Source organism: Bubalus kerabau, chromosome 14 (assembly GCF_029407905.1).
Source record: "Bubalus kerabau isolate K-KA32 ecotype Philippines breed swamp buffalo chromosome 14, PCC_UOA_SB_1v2, whole genome shotgun sequence".
Taxonomy (NCBI): domain Eukaryota; kingdom Metazoa; phylum Chordata; class Mammalia; order Artiodactyla; family Bovidae; genus Bubalus; species Bubalus kerabau.
Window position 1 is genome coordinate 24,416,413 of NC_073637.1, and position 18,440 is coordinate 24,434,852.

Sequence of the window (18,440 nt, forward strand, 5' to 3'; positions counted from 1 at the left end):
AAAGAAGACATACAGATGGCTAACAAACACATGAAAAGATGCTCAACGTCACTCATTTATCGGATCAGATCAGTCGCTCAGTCGTGTCCGACTCTTTGCGACCCCATGAATCGCAGCACGCCAGGCCTCCCTGTCCATCACCACTCCCGGAGTTCACCCAGACTCATGTCCATCGAGTCAGTGATGCCATCCAGCCATCTCATCCTCTGTCGTCCCCTTCTCCTCCTGCCCCCAATCCCTCCCAGCATCAGAGTCTTTTCCAATGAGTCAACTCTTTGCATGAGGTGGCCAAAGTACTGGAGTTTCAGCTTTAGCATCATTCCTTCCAAAGAAATCCCAGGGCTGATCTTCAGAATGGACTGGTTGGATCTCCTTGCAGTTCAAGGGACTCTCAAGAGTCTTCTCCAACACCACAGTTCAAAAGCATCAATTCTTTGGCGCTCAGCCTTCTTCACATTCCAACTCTCACATCCATACCTGACCACAGGAAAAACCATAGCCTTGCAAATCAAAACCACACTGAGGTACCATCTCACGCCAGTTAGAATGGCTGCGATCCAAAAGTCTACAAACAATAAATGCTGGAGAGGGTGTGGAGAAAAGGGAACCCTCTTACACTGTTGGTGGGAATGCAAACTAATACAGCCACTATGGAGAACAGTGTGGAGACTCCTTAAAAAACTGGAAATAGAACTTCCTTATGACCCAGCAATCCCACGGCTGGGCATACACACTGAGGAAACCAGAAGGGAAAGAGACACGTGTACCCCAATGTTCATCCCAGCACTGTTTATAATAGCCAGACATGGAAGCAACCTAGATGTCCATCAGCAGATGAATGGATAAGAAAGCTGTGGTACATATATACAATGGAGTATTACTCAGCCATTAAAAAGAATACATTTGAATCAGTTCTAATGAGGTGGATGAAACTGGAGCCTATTATAGAGTGAAGTAAGCCAGAAAGAAAAACACCAATACAGTATACTAACATATGTATATGAAATTTAGAAAGATTGTAACAATAACCCTGTATGCGAGACAGCAAAAGAGACACAGATGTATAGAACAGTCTTTTGGACTCTGTGGGAGTGGGCAAGGGTGGGATGATTTGGGAGAATGGCATTGAAACATGTATATTATCATATGTGAAATGAATCCCCAGTCCAGGTTCGATGCATGATACAGGATGCTTGGGGCTGGTGCACTGGGATGACCCAGAGGGATGGTATGGGGAGGGAGATGGGAGGGGGGTTCAGGATGGGGAACACATATACACCCATGGCGGATTCATGTCAATGTATGGCAAAACCAATACAATATTGTAAAGTAATTAGCCTCCAATTAAAATAAATAAATAAATAAAAAACCCTCACCATTCAGAAAACTAAGATCATGGCATCTGGTCCTGTCACTTCATGGCAAATAGATGGGGATACAGTGGAAACAGTGGCTGACTTTATTTTGGGGGGCTCCAAAATCACTGCAGATGGTGACTGCAGCCATGAAATGAAAAGATGCTTGCTCCTTGGAAGAAAAGCCATGACCAACCTAGATAATGTATTAAAAAGCAGAGACATTACTTTGCCAACAAAGATCCTTCTAGTCAAAGATATGGTTTTTCCAGTAGTCATGTATGGATGTGAGAGTTGGACTATAAAGAAAGCTGAACGCCAAAGAACTGATGCTTTTGAACTGTGGTGTTGGAGAAGACTCTTGAGAGTCCCTTGGACAGCAAGGAGATCCCGCCAGTCCATCCTAAAGGAAATCAGTCCTGAATGTTCCTTGGAAGGACTGATATTGAAGCTGAAACTCCAATACTCTGGCCACCTGATTGAAAAACTGACTCACTGGAAAAGACCCTGATGCTGAGAAAGATTGAAGGCAGGAGGAGAGGGGGATGACAGAGGATGAGATGGTTGGATGGCATCACTGACTCGATGGACATGAGTTTGAGCAAGGTCTGGGAGTTGGTGATGGACAGGGAAGCGTGGTGTGCTGCAGTCCATGGGGTTACAAAGAGTTGGATATGACTGAGTGACTGAATTGAACTGAGTCCAGACCACTTCAAATCACACTATATGTTTTCATGAGTAGTATGAATATCTTTAAAAAATTTAATTAATTTAATTTAATTGGAGGCTAATTACTTTACAATATTGTAGTATTTTGCCATACATTGACATGAATCAGCCGTGGGTGTACATGTGTCCACTATCCTGAACCCCACCTGCCACCTCCATCCCCATCCCATTCCTTAGAGTCATCCCAGTGCACCAGCCCCGAGCTCCCTGTCTCATGCACTGAACCTGAACTGGCGTCTATTTCATATATGGTCATATACATGTTTTAATGTTATTCTCTCAAATCATCCCACCCTCACCTTCTCCCACAGAGTCCAAAAGTCTGTTCTTTATCTCTGTGTCTCTTTTGCTGTCTTGCATATATGGTCATCATTACCATCTTTCTAAACTCCATATATATGTGTTAGTATACTGTATTGGTGTTTTTCCTTTGACTTATTTCACTCTGTATGATAGGCTCCAGTTTCATCCACCTCATTAGAACTGATTCAAATGCATTCTTTTTAATAGCTGAGTAATATTCCATTGTGTATATGTACCACAGCTTTCTTATCCACTCCTCTGCTGATGGACATCTAGGTTGCTTCCATGTCCTGGCTATTATAAACTGTGCTGCAATGAACATGGGGTGCACATGTCTCTTTCCCTTCTGGTTTCCTCAGTGTGTATGCCCAGCAGTGGGATTGCTGGGTCAAAAGGCAGTTCTATTTCCAGTTTTTTAAGGAGTCTCCACACTGTTCTCCATAGTGGCTGTACTAGTTTGCATTCCCACCAACAGTGTAAGAGGGTTCCCTTTTCTCCACACCCTCTGACTTTTGGATCGCAGCCATTCTGACTGGCATGAAATGGTACCTCATAGTGGTTTTGATTTGCATTTCTCTGATAATGAGTGACGTTGAGCATCTTTTCATGTGTTTGTTAGCCATCTGTATGTCTTCTTTGGAGAAATGTCTATTTAGTTCTTTGGCCTATTTTTTGATTGGGTCATTTATTTTTCTGGAATTGAGCTGTAGGAATTGCTTGTATATTTTTGAGATTAGTTGTTTGTCAGTTGCTTCATTTGCTATTATTTTCTCCCATTCTGAAGGCTGTCTTTTCACCTTGCTTATAGTTTCCTTTGTTGTGCAGAAGCTTTTAAGTTTAATTAGGTTCCATTTGTTTATTTTTGCTTTTATTTCCAATATTCTGGGAGGTGGGTCATTGAGGATCCTGCTGTGATGTATGTCGGAGAGTGTTTTGCCTATGTTCTCCTATAGGAGTTTTATAGTTCTGGTCTTAGGTTTAGATCTTTAATCCATTTTGAGTTTATTTTTGTGTAGGGTATTAGAAAGTGTTCTAGTTTCATTCTTTTACAAGTAGTTGACCAGTTTTCCTAGCACCACTTGTTAAAGAGATTGTCTTTCATCCGTTGTATATTCTTGCCTCCTTTGTCAAAGATAAGGTGTCCATAGGTGCATGGATTTATCTCTGGGCTTTCTATTTTGTTCCATTGATCTATATTTCTGTCTTTGTGCCAGTACCATACTGTCTTGATGACTGTGGCTTTGTAGTAGAGGCTGAAGTCAGGCAGGGTGAATCCTCCAGTTCCATTCTTCTTTCTCAAGATTGCTTTGGCTATTCAAGGTTTTTTGTATTTCAATACAAATTGTGAAATTATTTGTTCTAGCTCTGTGAAGAATACCGTTGGTAGCTTGATAGGGATTGCATTGAATCTATAAATTGCTTTAGGTAGTATACTCATTTTCACTATATTGATTCTTCCAATCCATGAACATGGTATATTTCTCCATCTATTAGTGTCCTCTTTGATTTCTTTCACCAGTGTTTTATAGTTTTGTATATATAGGTCTTTAGTTTCTTTAGGTAGATATATTCCTAAGTATTTTATTCTTTCCGTTGCAATGGTGAATGGAATTGTTTCCTTAATTTCTCTTTCTATTTTCTCGTTATTAGTGTATAGGAATGCAAGGGATTTCTGTGTGTTGATTTTATATCCTGCAACTTTACTATAGTCATTGATTAGTTCTAGCAATTTTCTGGTGGAGTCTTTAGGGTTTTCTATGTAGACGATCATGTCATCTGCAAACAGTGAGAGTTTTACTTCTTCTTTTCCAATTTGAATTCCTTTTATTTCTTTTTCTGCTCTGATTACTGTGGCCAAAACTTCCAAAACTATGTTGAATAGTAATGGTGAAAGTGGGCACCCTTGTCTTGTTCCTGACTTTAGGGGAAATGCTTTCAATTTTTCACCATTGAGGATAAAGTTTGCTGTGTGTTTGTCATATATAGCTTCTATTATATTGAGGTATGTTCCTTCTATTCCTGCTTTCTGGAGGGTTTTTTTATCATAAATGGATGTTGAATTTTGTCAAAGGCTTTCTCTGCATCTATTGAGATAATCATATGGCTTTTATTTTTCAATTTGTTAATGTGGTGTATTACATTGATTGATTTGCGGATATTGAAGAATCCTTGCATCCCTGGGATAAAGCCCACTTGGTCATGGTGTATGATCTTTTTAATGTGTTGTTGGATTCTGATTGCTAGAATTTTGTTAAGGATTTTTGCACCTATGTTCATCAGTGATATTGGCGTGTAGTTTTCTTTTTTTTTTGTGGGATCTTTGTCAGGTTTTGGTATTAGGGTGATGGTGGCCTCATAGAATGAGTTTGGAAGTTTATCTTCTTCTGTAATTTTCTGGAAGAGTTTGAGTAGGATAGGTGTTAGCTCTTCTCTAAATTTTTAGTAGAATTCAGCTGTGAAGCCATCTGGTCCTGGGCTTTTGTTTATTGGAAGATTTTTTGATTTGTTTCTGTGCTTGTGATGGGTCTGTTAAGATTTTCTATTTCTTCCTGGTTCTGTTTTGGAAGGTTATACTTTTTTAAGAATTCGTCCATTTCTTCTAAGTTGTCCATTTTATTGTCATATAGTTGCTGATTGTAGTCTCTTATGATCCTTTGCATTTCTCTGTTGTCTGTTGTGATTTCTCCATTTTCATTTCTAATTTTGTTGATTTGATTTTTCTCCCTTTGTTTCTTGATGAGTCTGGCTAATGGTTTGCCTATTTTATCTATCTTCTCAAAGAACCAGATTTTAGTTTTGTTGCTTTTTGCTATACTCTCCTTTGTTACTTTTTCATTTATTTCTGCCCTAATTTTTATGATTTCTTTCCTTCTACTAACCCTGGGGTGTTTCATTTCTTCTTTTTCTAGTTGCTTTAGGTGTAAAGTTAGGTTATTTATTTGATTTCTCTCTTGTTCCTTGAGATAAGCTTGTATTGCACTGCTTTTACTGAATCCCATAGGTTTTGGGTTGTTGCTTTTTCATTTTCATTTTTATTTGTTTCTATGACATGGAACAACAGATTGGTTCCAAATAGGAAAAGGAGTACGTCAAGGCTGTATATTGTCACCCTGCTTATTTAACTTATACGCAGAGTACATCATGAGAAATGCTGGGCTGGAAGAAGCAGAAGCTGGAATCAAGATTGCCGGGAGAAATATCAATAACCTCAGATATGCAGATGACACCACCCTTATGGCAGAAAGTGAAGAGGAACTCAAAAGCCTCTTGATGAAAGTGAAAGTGGAGAGTGATAAAGTTGGCTTAAAGCTCAACATTCAGAAAATGAAGATCATGGCATCCAGTCCCATCACTTCATGGGAAATAGATGGGGAAACAGTGGAAACAGTGTCAGACTTTATTTTTCTGGGCTCCAAAATCACTGCAGATGGTGACTGCAGCCATGAAATTAAAAGACGCTTACTCCTTGGAAGGAAAGTTATGACCAACCTAGATAGCATATTGAAAAGCAGAGACATTACTTTGCCAACAAAGGTTCATCTAGTCAAGGCTATGGTTTTGCCAGTGGTCATATATGGATGTGAGAGTTGGACTGTGAAGAAGGCTGAGCGTCGAAGAATTGATGCTTTTGAACTGTGGTGTTGGAGAAGACTCTTGAGAGTCCCTTGGCCTGCAAGGAGATCCAACCAGTCCATTCTGAAGGAGATCAGCCCTGGGATTTCTTTGGAAGGAATGATGCTAAAGCTGAAACTCCAGTACTTTGGCCACCTCATGCAAAGAGTTGACTCATTGGAAAAGACTCTGATGCTGGGAGGGATTGGGGGCAAGAGGAGAAGGGGATGACAGAGGATGAGATGGCTGGATGGTATCACTGACTCGATGGACATGAGTCTGAGTGAACTCCGGGAGTTGGTGATGGACAGGGAGGCCTGGCGTGCTGCAATTCATGGGGTCGCAAAGATTCGGACACGACTGAGTGACTGATCTGATCTGTTCTGGGTTTGATGTGACTTTGAGCAGTCTGTATTTTAATGTTCGGGGCTGTGTGTCTGTGTTGCTAGAGAATTAGCGTGGTATGTCTTGCTCTGGAACTTGCTGGCTCTTGGGTGGAGCTTGGTTTCAGTGTAGGTACAGAGGCTTTTGGATGAGCTCTTGTCAATTAATGGTCCCTGGAGTCAGGAGTTTTCTGGTGTTCTCAAGTTTTGGATGTAATCCTCCTACCTCTGGCTTTCAGTCTTACTCTTACAGTAGCCTCAAGACTTCTCAATCCATACAGTGCAGATAATAAAATATCTAGGTTAATGGTGAAAAGATTCTCCACAGAGAGGGACACGCAGAGAGGTTCACAGGGTTACATGGAGAAGAGAAGAGGGAGGAGGGAGATAAAGGTGACCAAGAGGAGAAGAAGGGGAGTCAAAAGGGGAGAGACCAATCCAGCCAGTAATCAGTTCCCTAAGGTTCTCCACAGCCCGGACACCCAGAGAGATTCACAAAGTTAAGTAGAGAAGAGAAGAGGGAGGGAGGAGATAGAGATGATCTGGGGGAGAAAAGGGAAAGTCAAAAGGGGAGACAGCAGTCAAGCCAGTAATCAAAGTTCAGTTCAGTTCAGTCACTCAGTCATGTCTGACTCTTTGTAACCCCATGGACTGCAGCATACTAGGCCTCCCTGTCCATCACCAACTCCTGGAGTTACTCAAACTCATGCCCATTGAGTTGGTGATGCTATCCAACCATCTCATCCTCTGTCGTCCCCTTCTCCTCCCACCGTCAATCTTTCCCAGCATCAGGGTCTTTTCAAATGAGTCAGTTTTTCACATTGGGTGGCCAAAGTATTGGGGTTTCAGCTACAACATCTGTCCTTCCAATGAATATTCAGGAATGATTTCCTTCAGGATGGACTGGTAGGACCTCCTTGCAGTCCAAGAGACTCTCAAGAGTCTACTCCAAAACCAAAATTCAAAAGCATCAATTCTTCGACGCTCAGCCTTCTTCACAGTCCAACTCTCACATCCATACATGACTACTGGAAAAACCATAGCTTTGACTAGAAGGACCTTTGTTGGCAAAGCAATGTTTCTGCTTTTTAAAATGCTATCTAGGTTGGTCATGACTTTTCTTCCAAGAAGCAAGTGTCTTTTCATTTCATGGCTGCAGTCACCATCTGCAGTGATTTTGGAGCACCCAAAAATAAAGTCTGCCACTGTTTCCACTGTTTCTCCATCTATTTGCCATGAAGTGATGGGTCTGGATGCCATGATCTTTGTTTTCTGAATGTTGAGCTTTAAGCCAACTTTTTCACTCTCTCATTCACTTTCATCAAGAGACTCTTTAGTTCTTCTTCACTTTCTGCTGTAATGGTGGTGTCCTCTGCATATCTGAGGTTTTTGATATTTCTCCCGGCAATCTTGATTCCAGCTTCTGCTTCTTCCAGCCCAGCATTTCTCATGATGTACTCTGCGTATAAGTTAAATAAGCAGGGTGACAATATACAACCTTGACATACTCATTTTCCTATTTGGAACCAGTCTGTTGTTCCATGTCCAGTTCTAACTGTTGCTTCTTGACCTGCATACAGATTTCTCAAGAGGCAGGTCAGGTGGTCTGGTATTCCCATCTCTTGAAGAATTTTCCACAGTTTATTGTGATTCACAGAGTCAAATGCTTTGGCATAGTCAATAAAGCAGAAATAGATGTTCTTCTGGAACTCTCTTACTTTTTTGATGACCCAGAAGATGTTGGCAATTTGATCTCTGCCTTCTCTAAAATTAGCTTGAACATCTAGAAGTTCATGGTTCATGTATTGTTGAAGCCTGGCTTGGAGAAATTTGAGCATTACTTTACTACCGTGTGAGATGAGTGCCATTGTGCAGTAGTTTGAGCATTCTTTGGCATTGCCTTTCTTTGGGATTGGAATGAAAACTGACCATTTCCAGTCCCTTGGCCACTGCTGAGTTTTCCAAATTTTCTGGTATATTGAGTGCAGCACTTTCACAGCATCACGTTTTAGGATTTGAAGTAACTCAACTAGAATTCCATCACCTCCACTTAGCTTTGTTCGTAGTGATGCTTCCTAAGGCTCACTTGACTTCACATTCCAGGATGTGTGGTTCTAGGTGAGTGATCACACCATCATGATTATCTGGGTCTTGAAGATCTTTTTTGTACAGTTCTTCTGTGTATTCTTGCCACGTCTTCTTAATATCTTCTGCTTCTGTTAGGTCCATACCATTTCTGTCCTTTATCGAGCCCATCTTTGGATGAAATGTTGCTTTGGTATCTCTAATTTTCTTGAAGAGATCTCTAGTCTTTCCCATCCTGTTGTTTTCCTCTGTTTCTTTGCATTGATCGCTGAGGAAGGCTTTCTTCTCTCTCCTTGCTATTCTTTGGAACTCTGCATTCAGATGCTTATATCTTTCCTTTTCTCCTTTGCTTTTCACTTCTCTTCTTTTCACAGCTATTTGTAAGACCTATTGAGACAGCCATTTTGCTTTTTTGCATTTCTTTTTCTTGAGGATGGTTTTGATCCCTGCCTCTTGTACAATGTCATGAACCTCTGTCCATGGTTCATCAGGCAGTCTGTCTATCAGATCTAGTCCCTTATATCTATTTCTCACTTCCTCTGTATAATCATTAGGGATTTGAGTTAGGTCATACTTGAATGGTGTAGTGGTTTCCCCTATGTTCTTCAATTTAAGTCTGAATTTTGCAATAAGGAGTTCATGATCTGAGCCACAGTGAGGTCCAGGTAATCATACCCCTAAGCAAAAATGGGTACTGAAGATTAGATTCTTAAAGGTTCAAAATTGATAACAAATACCAAAAAGCAAAGATTAAAAATCTAGAGTAGAGGTTAGACTCTCAAACATGTAATATTAAAAATACAAAAGAAAATCACAAAAATTATAAAAAATATATATGAAATTTGCTTTAAAAATCGGGTTTTTTTTGGCAAGGTAATACTAGGTTATAAAAATGAAAATTAAAGGAGTAACAAAGAACTTAAAAAAATTAAAAAATAATAATAGTAAAAATATATCTAGGAATTTCTCTGGAGCTGTTGAGGACAGTGTGGTGTCAGTTCAGTTTCAGATAGTTCCTTGTTTCAGCTTACATTGCTTCTCAAGGTCTATAGGCCCCTTCCAATGCTTAGTCATTGCTAACTACAGGGTTTTAATCTGTTGCATCTGTCACTTCCAAAGCGTTTCCCTCTTTGTTTATTTTGGCTTCCTCTGTTTTCAAGTGTCTTCAGTGTCTAATTTCCACCCTGACACAAGGGGGCGAAGGTGGTCATTTATTTAGGCTCACTTGTTCAGTTGTGTTGTGGGGAGGGAGGAATGCTGCAAGCAAATATCACTGGCTTGTGTGGGGAGTGCTCGCAGTATAGGGACCACACTGGGTTTGCCCCAGCTCACAGAGGCATGTGCTTTCCTAATCTACAGTGCTCAGGCTCCAAGTTGCTCTGCTGGGTGTACTGTCCAAAGTGGGCCCTGCCTTTCATGCACTTTCCAGTTATAAGCTGCTCAGGTTCAGGTTCTTGGGCACTCCACAAAGGCACAGACTCAGTTGGGCGTGTGTTTGATGCCCTTCCCAGGTCCGAGCAGCTCAGGCGACCAGGTGGTTGGCCAGCTCACTGTCCTAGGTGGGCCAGACATCTTAATCACCTCCCTGGTCCTGGCTACTTGGTTTCCTGGGTGCACCGCAAGAGTGCTGTCTCAGGTGTTCTGTGTATCTCCTCTGGGGAGCTGATCTCAGGCTGCAGCCCTCCTGGCAGATGTCAACTGCCCAGGATCCCAGGAAGATGTGGTTAGCAACTGGGAGCCTGCTCACAGTTTGGTGGAGGATTCCATCTTTGGGGCTGAGATTGCCTCTTGCCTTCTGGCTCTGGCTGTTGCCCACCTGCCTCTCTGCCTCCAGTGGGCAGTGATGGGCCAGTCTGGAGCCCGCTAGCTCTCTTTTGGTATTTGCTCAATCCTTTGTTCTGTGAGCAGGCCAGACGGCGCCTTAGGTTAGAGCTTTTTGCGGGAAAGTTTTCTGTCCTTTTTTTTTTTTTTCCTCTCTCTGGCTATCCCACAGTTTGGGTTGCTATCTCACATTTGCTTCCTCAGATTGTCCTCAGGGCACTCAGGCCCGGTCCTTACCCTAAGCATGCAGCCCACGCCTCCCTGTCCAGCCCCTGCTTGCTGGTGGCCGATGGGAGCGTCTGGGCTACTTCTCCTCTGGGAGTTGTGGTTAGGCACATATACTGTGGTGGTTTTTTTTTGTTGTTGTTGCTCCCGGTTATGTTGCCCTCTGAGATTCCAAAACTCCCCACAGACCCACCATGAGAGGGTTTCCTGTTGTTTGGAAACTTCTCCTCCTTCACAACTCGCTCCCCAGGACAGGTCTCAGTCCCTAACTCTTTTGTCTCTCTTTTTGTCTTTTATATTTTTTCCTACCTCCTTTTGAGGAGAATGGGCTGCCTTTCTGGGTGCCTGGTGTCCTCCGCCAGCATCCAGAAGTTGTTTTGTGGAAGTTGTTCAGCATTCAGATGATCTTCTGATGAATTTGTGGGGGAGAAAGTGGTCTCCCCATCCTATTCCTCCACCATCTTCTGAATACCTTTTGACAAAATAAATGTTTTTCCCTTCTTACCCACTGTATCATTGCTATAATTAATTTCTTTTTTATATAAGCAAGTGTTATATATACATAAATACATAATTCTGCTAAATCCCCATTCTCCTGCTACTGTTTACTATTCAGAGCCTTCATATAGCTGCTGCACGCATTCTGTCAAGATTTTGTAGCTGTATTCAGTGAGAGAGACTGAGAGGGGTGTGTTGCTCCATCTTACCTGGACCTGGAGCTCTTGATTAGAAATGTGTAATTTTTCTATCATATTGTTGTTGTTTAGTCACTCAGTTGTATCTGACTCTTTGTGACTCCACAGACTGTAGGCCTCCAGGCTTCTCTGCCCATGGGATTTCCCAGGCACCACTGCTGGAGCAGGTTGCCATTTCATTCTCCAGGGGATCTTCCGGTGCTGGGCAGTAAGGCTTGTTTTTTTTGTTGTTGTTGTCAGTGACAGTGTATGAAGTGCATGTGGCAACAGGTGAGCTTTGGAATGCTGGGACAGTAGCAAACGTCTACATTGCTGTCTATGGGGAAAAGGGAGATACAGGATCCAGACAACTATTTCGATCAAAGAGCACTTTGAATTTTTTAAGAGGACAAGTAAGTAACAAAAAGTCTTTTGTTCTTCTTTCCTGGTGTTCAGGGTTGTCCCAGAAGTATTCTAGTCCACACGCTGTCATTAAAATGGTGCCTCCATGGGGAACAAGGGCTTGGTTCTCCCTGTCCACCATCATGCTGGAGTCACTACCAATTGTCTGATTTTCAACACCTGTATATTGTTAAATAAGGATTACTATGTACAGTTGACCCATGAACAACACAGGAGGCTAGGAACTCTGGCCCCATACAGTTGAAAATGTGCGTATAGCTTTACAGTTGACCTTCCACATCCATTTTTCTGCATCCTAGGATTCAACCAACCTTGCTGATCGTATATGCTGTAGTACATGTTTATTGGAAAAAATCCACATAGAAGTGGACCTGTGTAAGTTCAAACCTGTGTTGTTCACTGACCAACTATAGCATCTTTCATTGTCAAATATAGAAACTGATTGTATTACATTATATTTACTATTACTGATACTAATATTTAAGCAATACTTAATTTCTTAAAACTTCTTAAAACTGAGAAATTTATAGACAACCCATTATAGTTATCTCAACTGTTTTTTGAGGATGCAAATAGCCTTTGAGTATGTCAACATACGTTCATTGTTTCCCCTTTTTTCTTAGAGTTCTCTATGTCAGTCATCATAAATATAATAACACATGATTTTCTTTGCTAGTATTTCTGTCATCGCATAGAAAATCTTCCTTTTCCAGCAGATTTCATTCATGAATAAAGAAATGGCAGTATTACTCATTTACCATTACCAGGCATTGACTGTATTTTTGTAAATAAATGCTAATGGCTTTATCTGTTATTTATATTTTTATAGTCCATTTATGTAGAGGTAGAGTGATGGCAAAGGAAGGTATTAATGGTATTCATAAATATCAGAGAATCTGAGCTCTAACACTGGTTCTACGCCTCCCTGTTTTTATCTGTAGAGAGGATATGTTTTTTTCTCACCTAGTGACTTTTAAGGATAAAATATATGTGAAAATATTTCAAAATGTATAAGACATGTATCTTTTGTTATTGAATTATTTTTCAATTGATACACTAAATTGTGTATTTTTCTTGCTCTTTAATCTGTGTCCTTAGCTTAGGTTTTGGTGAAAGAACTCTGGGCTCCCCACTTTTACCTGTATTCTGAATACACAAACCACTGGAGCACAAACATGCATAGTTTTGATGGTAGCAGTGCACTGAGACTTCAGGCAAAATGTTTTAAATGTTCAATAATTTTTGCATCAATATTCTAAAATTACTTTAGAGACATTTTTGTGAATGGTCCCTAATCATTGCTAAAAGATTTCATTCAGGACAGATGGGCGTTTGTTATAGTCAAATAAATGGAGACTTACAGTGTATTTTATAACTATTACATTTATATTATTATTATTTGAAAACATTGTAGAGAGCCCACAAATTTATGCCTTTATAATGAAATTGGCAAGAAGGAAAAATTAGAAAACTTGTTATTATGTCCTATAAATTAATATTTCTGTTTTATATTTACTTTTTTTGCAGGAATAAACACTTTTTAATAATCAATGAAGGCTGAAAATAATGTATTCAATATTTATCTTTCTTAGGAAAACAACTAAATGTTTATCTCTAAATAGTAAGACAGTGGTAAAATACAGCATCACTTTTTTAAATAGTAGCTCCTCCTTGGTTATATATTTTAAATATATTAATAGTAATGTGTGCATACCTTAACTTTCTTAATGTAGAGGTGTGTATTTATTGAATGAACCTAATTCTTTCACAGTGAATTTTTGCTGTATCTTAATTTGTACTCTGATTAGAAATCAGCTTATGGTCTAGATCTAACTGTACTTTTTTGGTTTGTTACAGGTTGACAGCTTCCTCTTGGAAGCTGTGCACCTGGGGAATCTGTACAAGATTGTCATAGCCCATGATGGGCTTGGACCAGGTAAGAGTCTTCCACAGGTAGATATTCAAAGTGCAGTTCTGATCTGTTCTTGTGACGCCTCATACAAATCTAGAAAAAACTGTGGAAAACTCATAATGACGTGGTTTCTAAGTATTGACTCTCTGAGGCGAGTGGCAGTGTTCCAGGCATGCTCCTGTTGGATACCATGTCTGCGTCCAGTGACAGGGACTGTCCATGAAGTGCTAACGATCATGCCAACAGCAGTACCTTAAGAAAGCTGTCCTGGCAGCCTTGCTGTGTTTCCTGTTGTGTCCTGTCTCAGCTGTGTTCTCTGCTGCCGTTTTTGTTCTCACTTCTTCCCCAGGTTTCCCATCACTTTTGTGACTTGACCCACATCTTCATTTTCTGCTACTGCATAAGGTGTCCATAAGATAAACTCCTTTAACAAAAGACACGACTAAGTGCACATACCACAAAAAGGATAAAAAAATCCCAAAGCATCAAAGAAGATGATAAACTCTTTTACTTAAAAATGTCAACTTTCAAAACGTTAAGAACAGAGTTCTCATATCAATATGTAGTGGATATGTGTTTAAATAATTAATGAGGGACCCAGCCAGGTGACAAAGCTATTCAAAAGAAGTTACACAAGAATAAAAACGTATACATTTGTGATCAGTAAAAACAGAAAGAATGATAGATTTGACTAACAAATTAAAAGTATGGCTAATGTCCTAAGATAATAAAAACATACCTTTGAGATTATCTTCCCTCTTGGACAAAATTCACTTATATTTTTATCAGATCCAAGGCTATTGCATCTTATTTTTCTGCCAGTTGACAACTGATTTTACAGAGTCTGGGCTCTGATCTATGGTCAGTACTAAGTCAGGTAATATTCCATTTCTGCAGGGAGTCAGATGACTACTCAGCAGGCTTGTCAGATGGTGAATGCTCTGGTAGGACTCTGAAAGGACATGTTAATATGCCCAAGTAACATACACAGCAAATTCAATTCGGGAAATATATGTGGTAGACCTGCTATGTACAAAGTGCTGTGCTGAGTATTTTCTATGGTAAATATGAAAATACTCTTCTGTTGTTTGAAAGCTTCCCCAACTGTGGTATTTCCTTACAGCAGCCCAAGCAGGAAAAGACAATATTTTAATTTGACAGTTAAATTTTCCATTTTTTCCTACTTCAAATACCCAAATAAAATGGGATTTGTGTTACTTCTGAGGATTTTCATGGTTGCTGGCACAATGTGAGTATCCTATGGAGCCTGCATTCTCCAGAAGAACTTTTGTAGGTCAGCAACACGGATGCACATGTGTGCAATTATTTGAAGGTAAATGTGTACGAAAAGAATCGAGAAATACAATAAGGGATAATTTATGACAACTAAGTAGGGCTCATGCTGGGAAACTGAAGGATCGTTCAGTAATAGGAAATCTATTAATAAAATACATCACCTCAGAAAGTTGAAGCAAAAAAATTATCTTTCAGCAGTTAACTAATATTATTATTAAAAATTCTTTCAAAATTTGGAACAGAAAAAATATTTTAAAATTATTTAACTCAAGATGACCACTTAATAAACAATGAAATCCATGAAAGTTAGGAATACGATAAGGATTTTTCTTCTTATGAGAATAGTCATTCTTTGGAAAGTAGAAGGTAAATTTATTGTCTACAGGTGATAGAAATGTCTATTAAAATGCAAGGAGGATCAACTGAAAAATGGATGAAAGAAGAGAATATATAAAGTGATTAGAATTTAAATCAATATACAATAACCTGAGGCTGTTTTTTTCTATTGAAAATATGAGATATAAAAGCTCTTCACAGTAGCAGCAAAAATTTATAAAATATATAATAATTAACATCAACAATGAGAAATACATGTCCCTCTGAATTATTAAACTGGCCTGGTCTGAAAGCCATATTGAGAAGTAATAGGAAACTCTAGCCAGGACAGTTTTATTTACAGGTACTATCTGTCCTGAGGATTAAGTGAACCTATTTGTTCCTTAACGATTTATTTACCAACGATCTCAGCTGGCACTGTGTTCTTGTTTTGATTTGTTCTGTGTTTTGGAGAGAGAGGTAAAGGCTGTGTGTGCATGCATGTACATATTTGCTTTAGGCCCCAGCTGCCTGTGTTTGTGGTGCCTTGGCTGTTAATACGAGTTAAGAATTTTGTTTAACCAAATTGCGCCCAGGTCTCTCCATTTTTTTGGGCAAAAACAATCTGTGGCAAGATTTATTTTTATATAAGATAAGATCTCAGACTATGATGGAGAAAAACTGCTGCAGTGGTTTCTTTACAGAAGGACTGTTGGTTACTCCACAACCCAGTGGAGCATCACAAGTGAGAAGACGGTGGAGAACTGGAAAGAGGTGGGGGTGCAGTGCCTGGACGTATCTACTGGGGGTGATCGAGATCAGCTCAGGAGAGAAAACATGAAAGACAGGGTCGTACAGGGAACGATGAGGAGTGTGGCTTGGCTCAGGCATGGGAACGTGGTGAGGGACAAAGTCCAAGACTAAACAAAGACCAGTCTGTGACCATGTGCTGTGTTAGAGTCTACAGCTGATGAGTATTACCCCGGTAAGTCAAGCAGTTTTAATTAAAGGAGGATACATGTTGAGCTGGCCCTTTGTATAAATACAACCATGATGGCTAGTTAAAATAGTCCATTTTATCTATAAATAAAATTAAATTGTATTTTAACCAACTTGAGTTTGCAAGTTAGTATAAAACTACACATTTAAGAAGAGGCCATTATCTTCATTAAACTAGCTCATGCGGTGTGCTTGGACAGAGTTTCTGAATGAATATGTATTTAATATATACATTAAAGTTTAAATTTGGACTTTAGTAGCTTTTAATGTGTATGCATTTTAGAAATTGACAGTATTGTTAACTCATCAGATATATATTCTTTGAAAGATGTTAGGTTCAGGGTTATAAATGCAGTTTATGAAATCAAGAGCAATTCCAGAGTTGTTCTATTTTCAACCATTTGGAAAGTCACACTGAAGTAGATGTCATAACATACAAATCTTTGTGACTTCCCTGGTGGTCCAGTGGCTACGACTTTGTGCTCCCAGTGCAAGGGGCCCAGGTTTGATCCCTGGTCAGGGAGCTACATCCCACATGCTGTAATTAAATAAACATTAAAACAAAAGAGCTTCCCTGGTGGCTCAGGTGGTTAAGAATCTGCCTGTGAGTGCAGGAGATGCAGGTTTGGTCCCTGGGTTGGGAATATTCCCTGGAGAAGGGACTGACAACCCACTCCAGTATTCTTTCTTGCCTGGAGAATTCCATGGACAGAGGAGCCTGGTGAGCCTTGAAGTAGGCTATGCATGTAGAAGAAATATTTTTAAATGCCTCAGAGTCCATGTCCCAAGTATGTTGTGTTATCTGAAGTATTAAACCTTACAGGTGCACGAGGGCTTTACTTCTCAAAAGCTAGAGCTTCTTTCTCAAAACCTCAAGTAGTACCCAGTCTGTAACCTATACACACCGCAGTTTTCTTTCTTTAATTTGTGTTTAGGAAATGGTTGGTTTCTTGATGATGTTGTGATCAAGGATCCCACAACGAACCGTGAATACACCTTTTTCTGCCACAGGTTGGTAGGCATGCTTTACCTTGAACAAACTGATTTCATATTAGTCAGTGCCAGGCTCATATATTTTGGGTAAATGGAGAGTTTATTCAATCACTCCTGGTCATTGAAGCTTTGTTGGCTAACTTTTTTGAACATTAATTTTAGTCACAAAGATTTGTATGTTATGACATCTACTTCAGTGTGACTTTCCAAATGGTTGAAAATAGAACAACTCTGGAATTGCTCTTGATTAATTAATTAATTCTACTTGTAAAGATATCCATTGTGTTTATCATCATTCCTGATGATACAGATTTAGGTCTTTGTTCAGATTTAAAAATATGATTTCTCTTTATACATCAATAAGGAGAATGAGGGCTTCCCAGATGACACAGTGGAAAAAAATCTGCTTACCAGTGCAGGAGATGTAAGATACCTGAGTTCAATTCCTGGTAGGGAAGATCCCCTGGAGAAGGAAATGGCAACCCACTCTAATATTCTTGCCTGGGAAATCCCATGGACAGAGGAACCTGGCGGGCTACAGTCCACGGGGTTGCAAAGAGTTGGATACGACTGAAGCAACTTAGCGTGCCCACTAGCTGTTATTTCTGACCTGGCTAGATAATTACTAGTGGTTAGTGTAAATATAAATTCAAGATATACTTGATTCACTTTTCTTTGCATAGATGGCTGGATCAAGGTGAAGATGATGGTAAAATCGTCAGAGAACTGTATGCCAGGAATAACAGTATCCTCTCTGCAAGTGAGTGTTTCTCGGAAAGCTCTGTTTTATAATGATTGAGGAAAGAAAGCTGGACTCTGCTGAAATTAATGGTCCTTTCCCTCCTTTGCATCCTCAGGGCAAAAGCTGGAAGTTATTAGAAAAGAAACAGTAAGATTTTACTTTTGGCCCTAAATTATTTGGTACAAAACAGTGTTCAAATAGCTATTTGATGTGTTAAGTCAGTATATAATGTTTAGTAAGGGGTGTTTCCTAGTAACTTCTTCTGTCTGTCTTCTCATACTGGTGTTGTTTGTTTCATTTTTCTACTTAGTGGGCTGCAGAAAGCTGGAAATTTAGGAAAGGAAATACTCTTCAGTTCTACAACAGGCTTACTGGAGGGTTTGTCCGTCTGCATCCAGACAGCACAGTGGACGCGGTTGGAGAGAAGACAGACAAATATGGTAAAGTCATGGGCCTAGTGTGTGATGCCATGGCAGTTTTGGGAGCTGGAGGAAAGCACGTTTCTAGACCCAGTTTAAGTTGTGCTTCTTACTTTTCAGATGACTTTATACCAGTATTAAACCATTTAAATAA

General features: G+C 39.8%; 1 protein-coding gene across 8 annotated transcripts in view; it reads left to right on the forward strand.

The window, feature by feature from the left end:
• Positions 1–18,440, forward strand: part of RP1 (RP1 axonemal microtubule associated) — a 105,131-nt gene that overhangs the window by 37,937 nt on the left and 48,754 nt on the right. For 3 of the 8 annotated variants that reach the window (XM_055546007.1, XM_055546005.1, XM_055546009.1), the window contains exons 6-11: positions 11,449–11,600; positions 13,468–13,546; positions 17,068–17,143; positions 17,809–17,885; positions 17,983–18,014; positions 18,178–18,307. In XM_055546007.1, coding sequence (XP_055401982.1) covers positions 11,449–11,600; positions 13,468–13,546; positions 17,068–17,143; positions 17,809–17,885; positions 17,983–18,014; positions 18,178–18,307 — 546 coding nt within the window. Of the gene's footprint in view, positions 1–11,448; positions 11,601–13,467; positions 13,547–17,067; positions 17,144–17,808; positions 17,886–17,982; positions 18,015–18,177; positions 18,308–18,440 lie in introns of those variants that run through there. The other 5 variants (XR_008702149.1, XR_008702148.1, XM_055546012.1 and 2 more) reach the window with 2 other exon arrangements.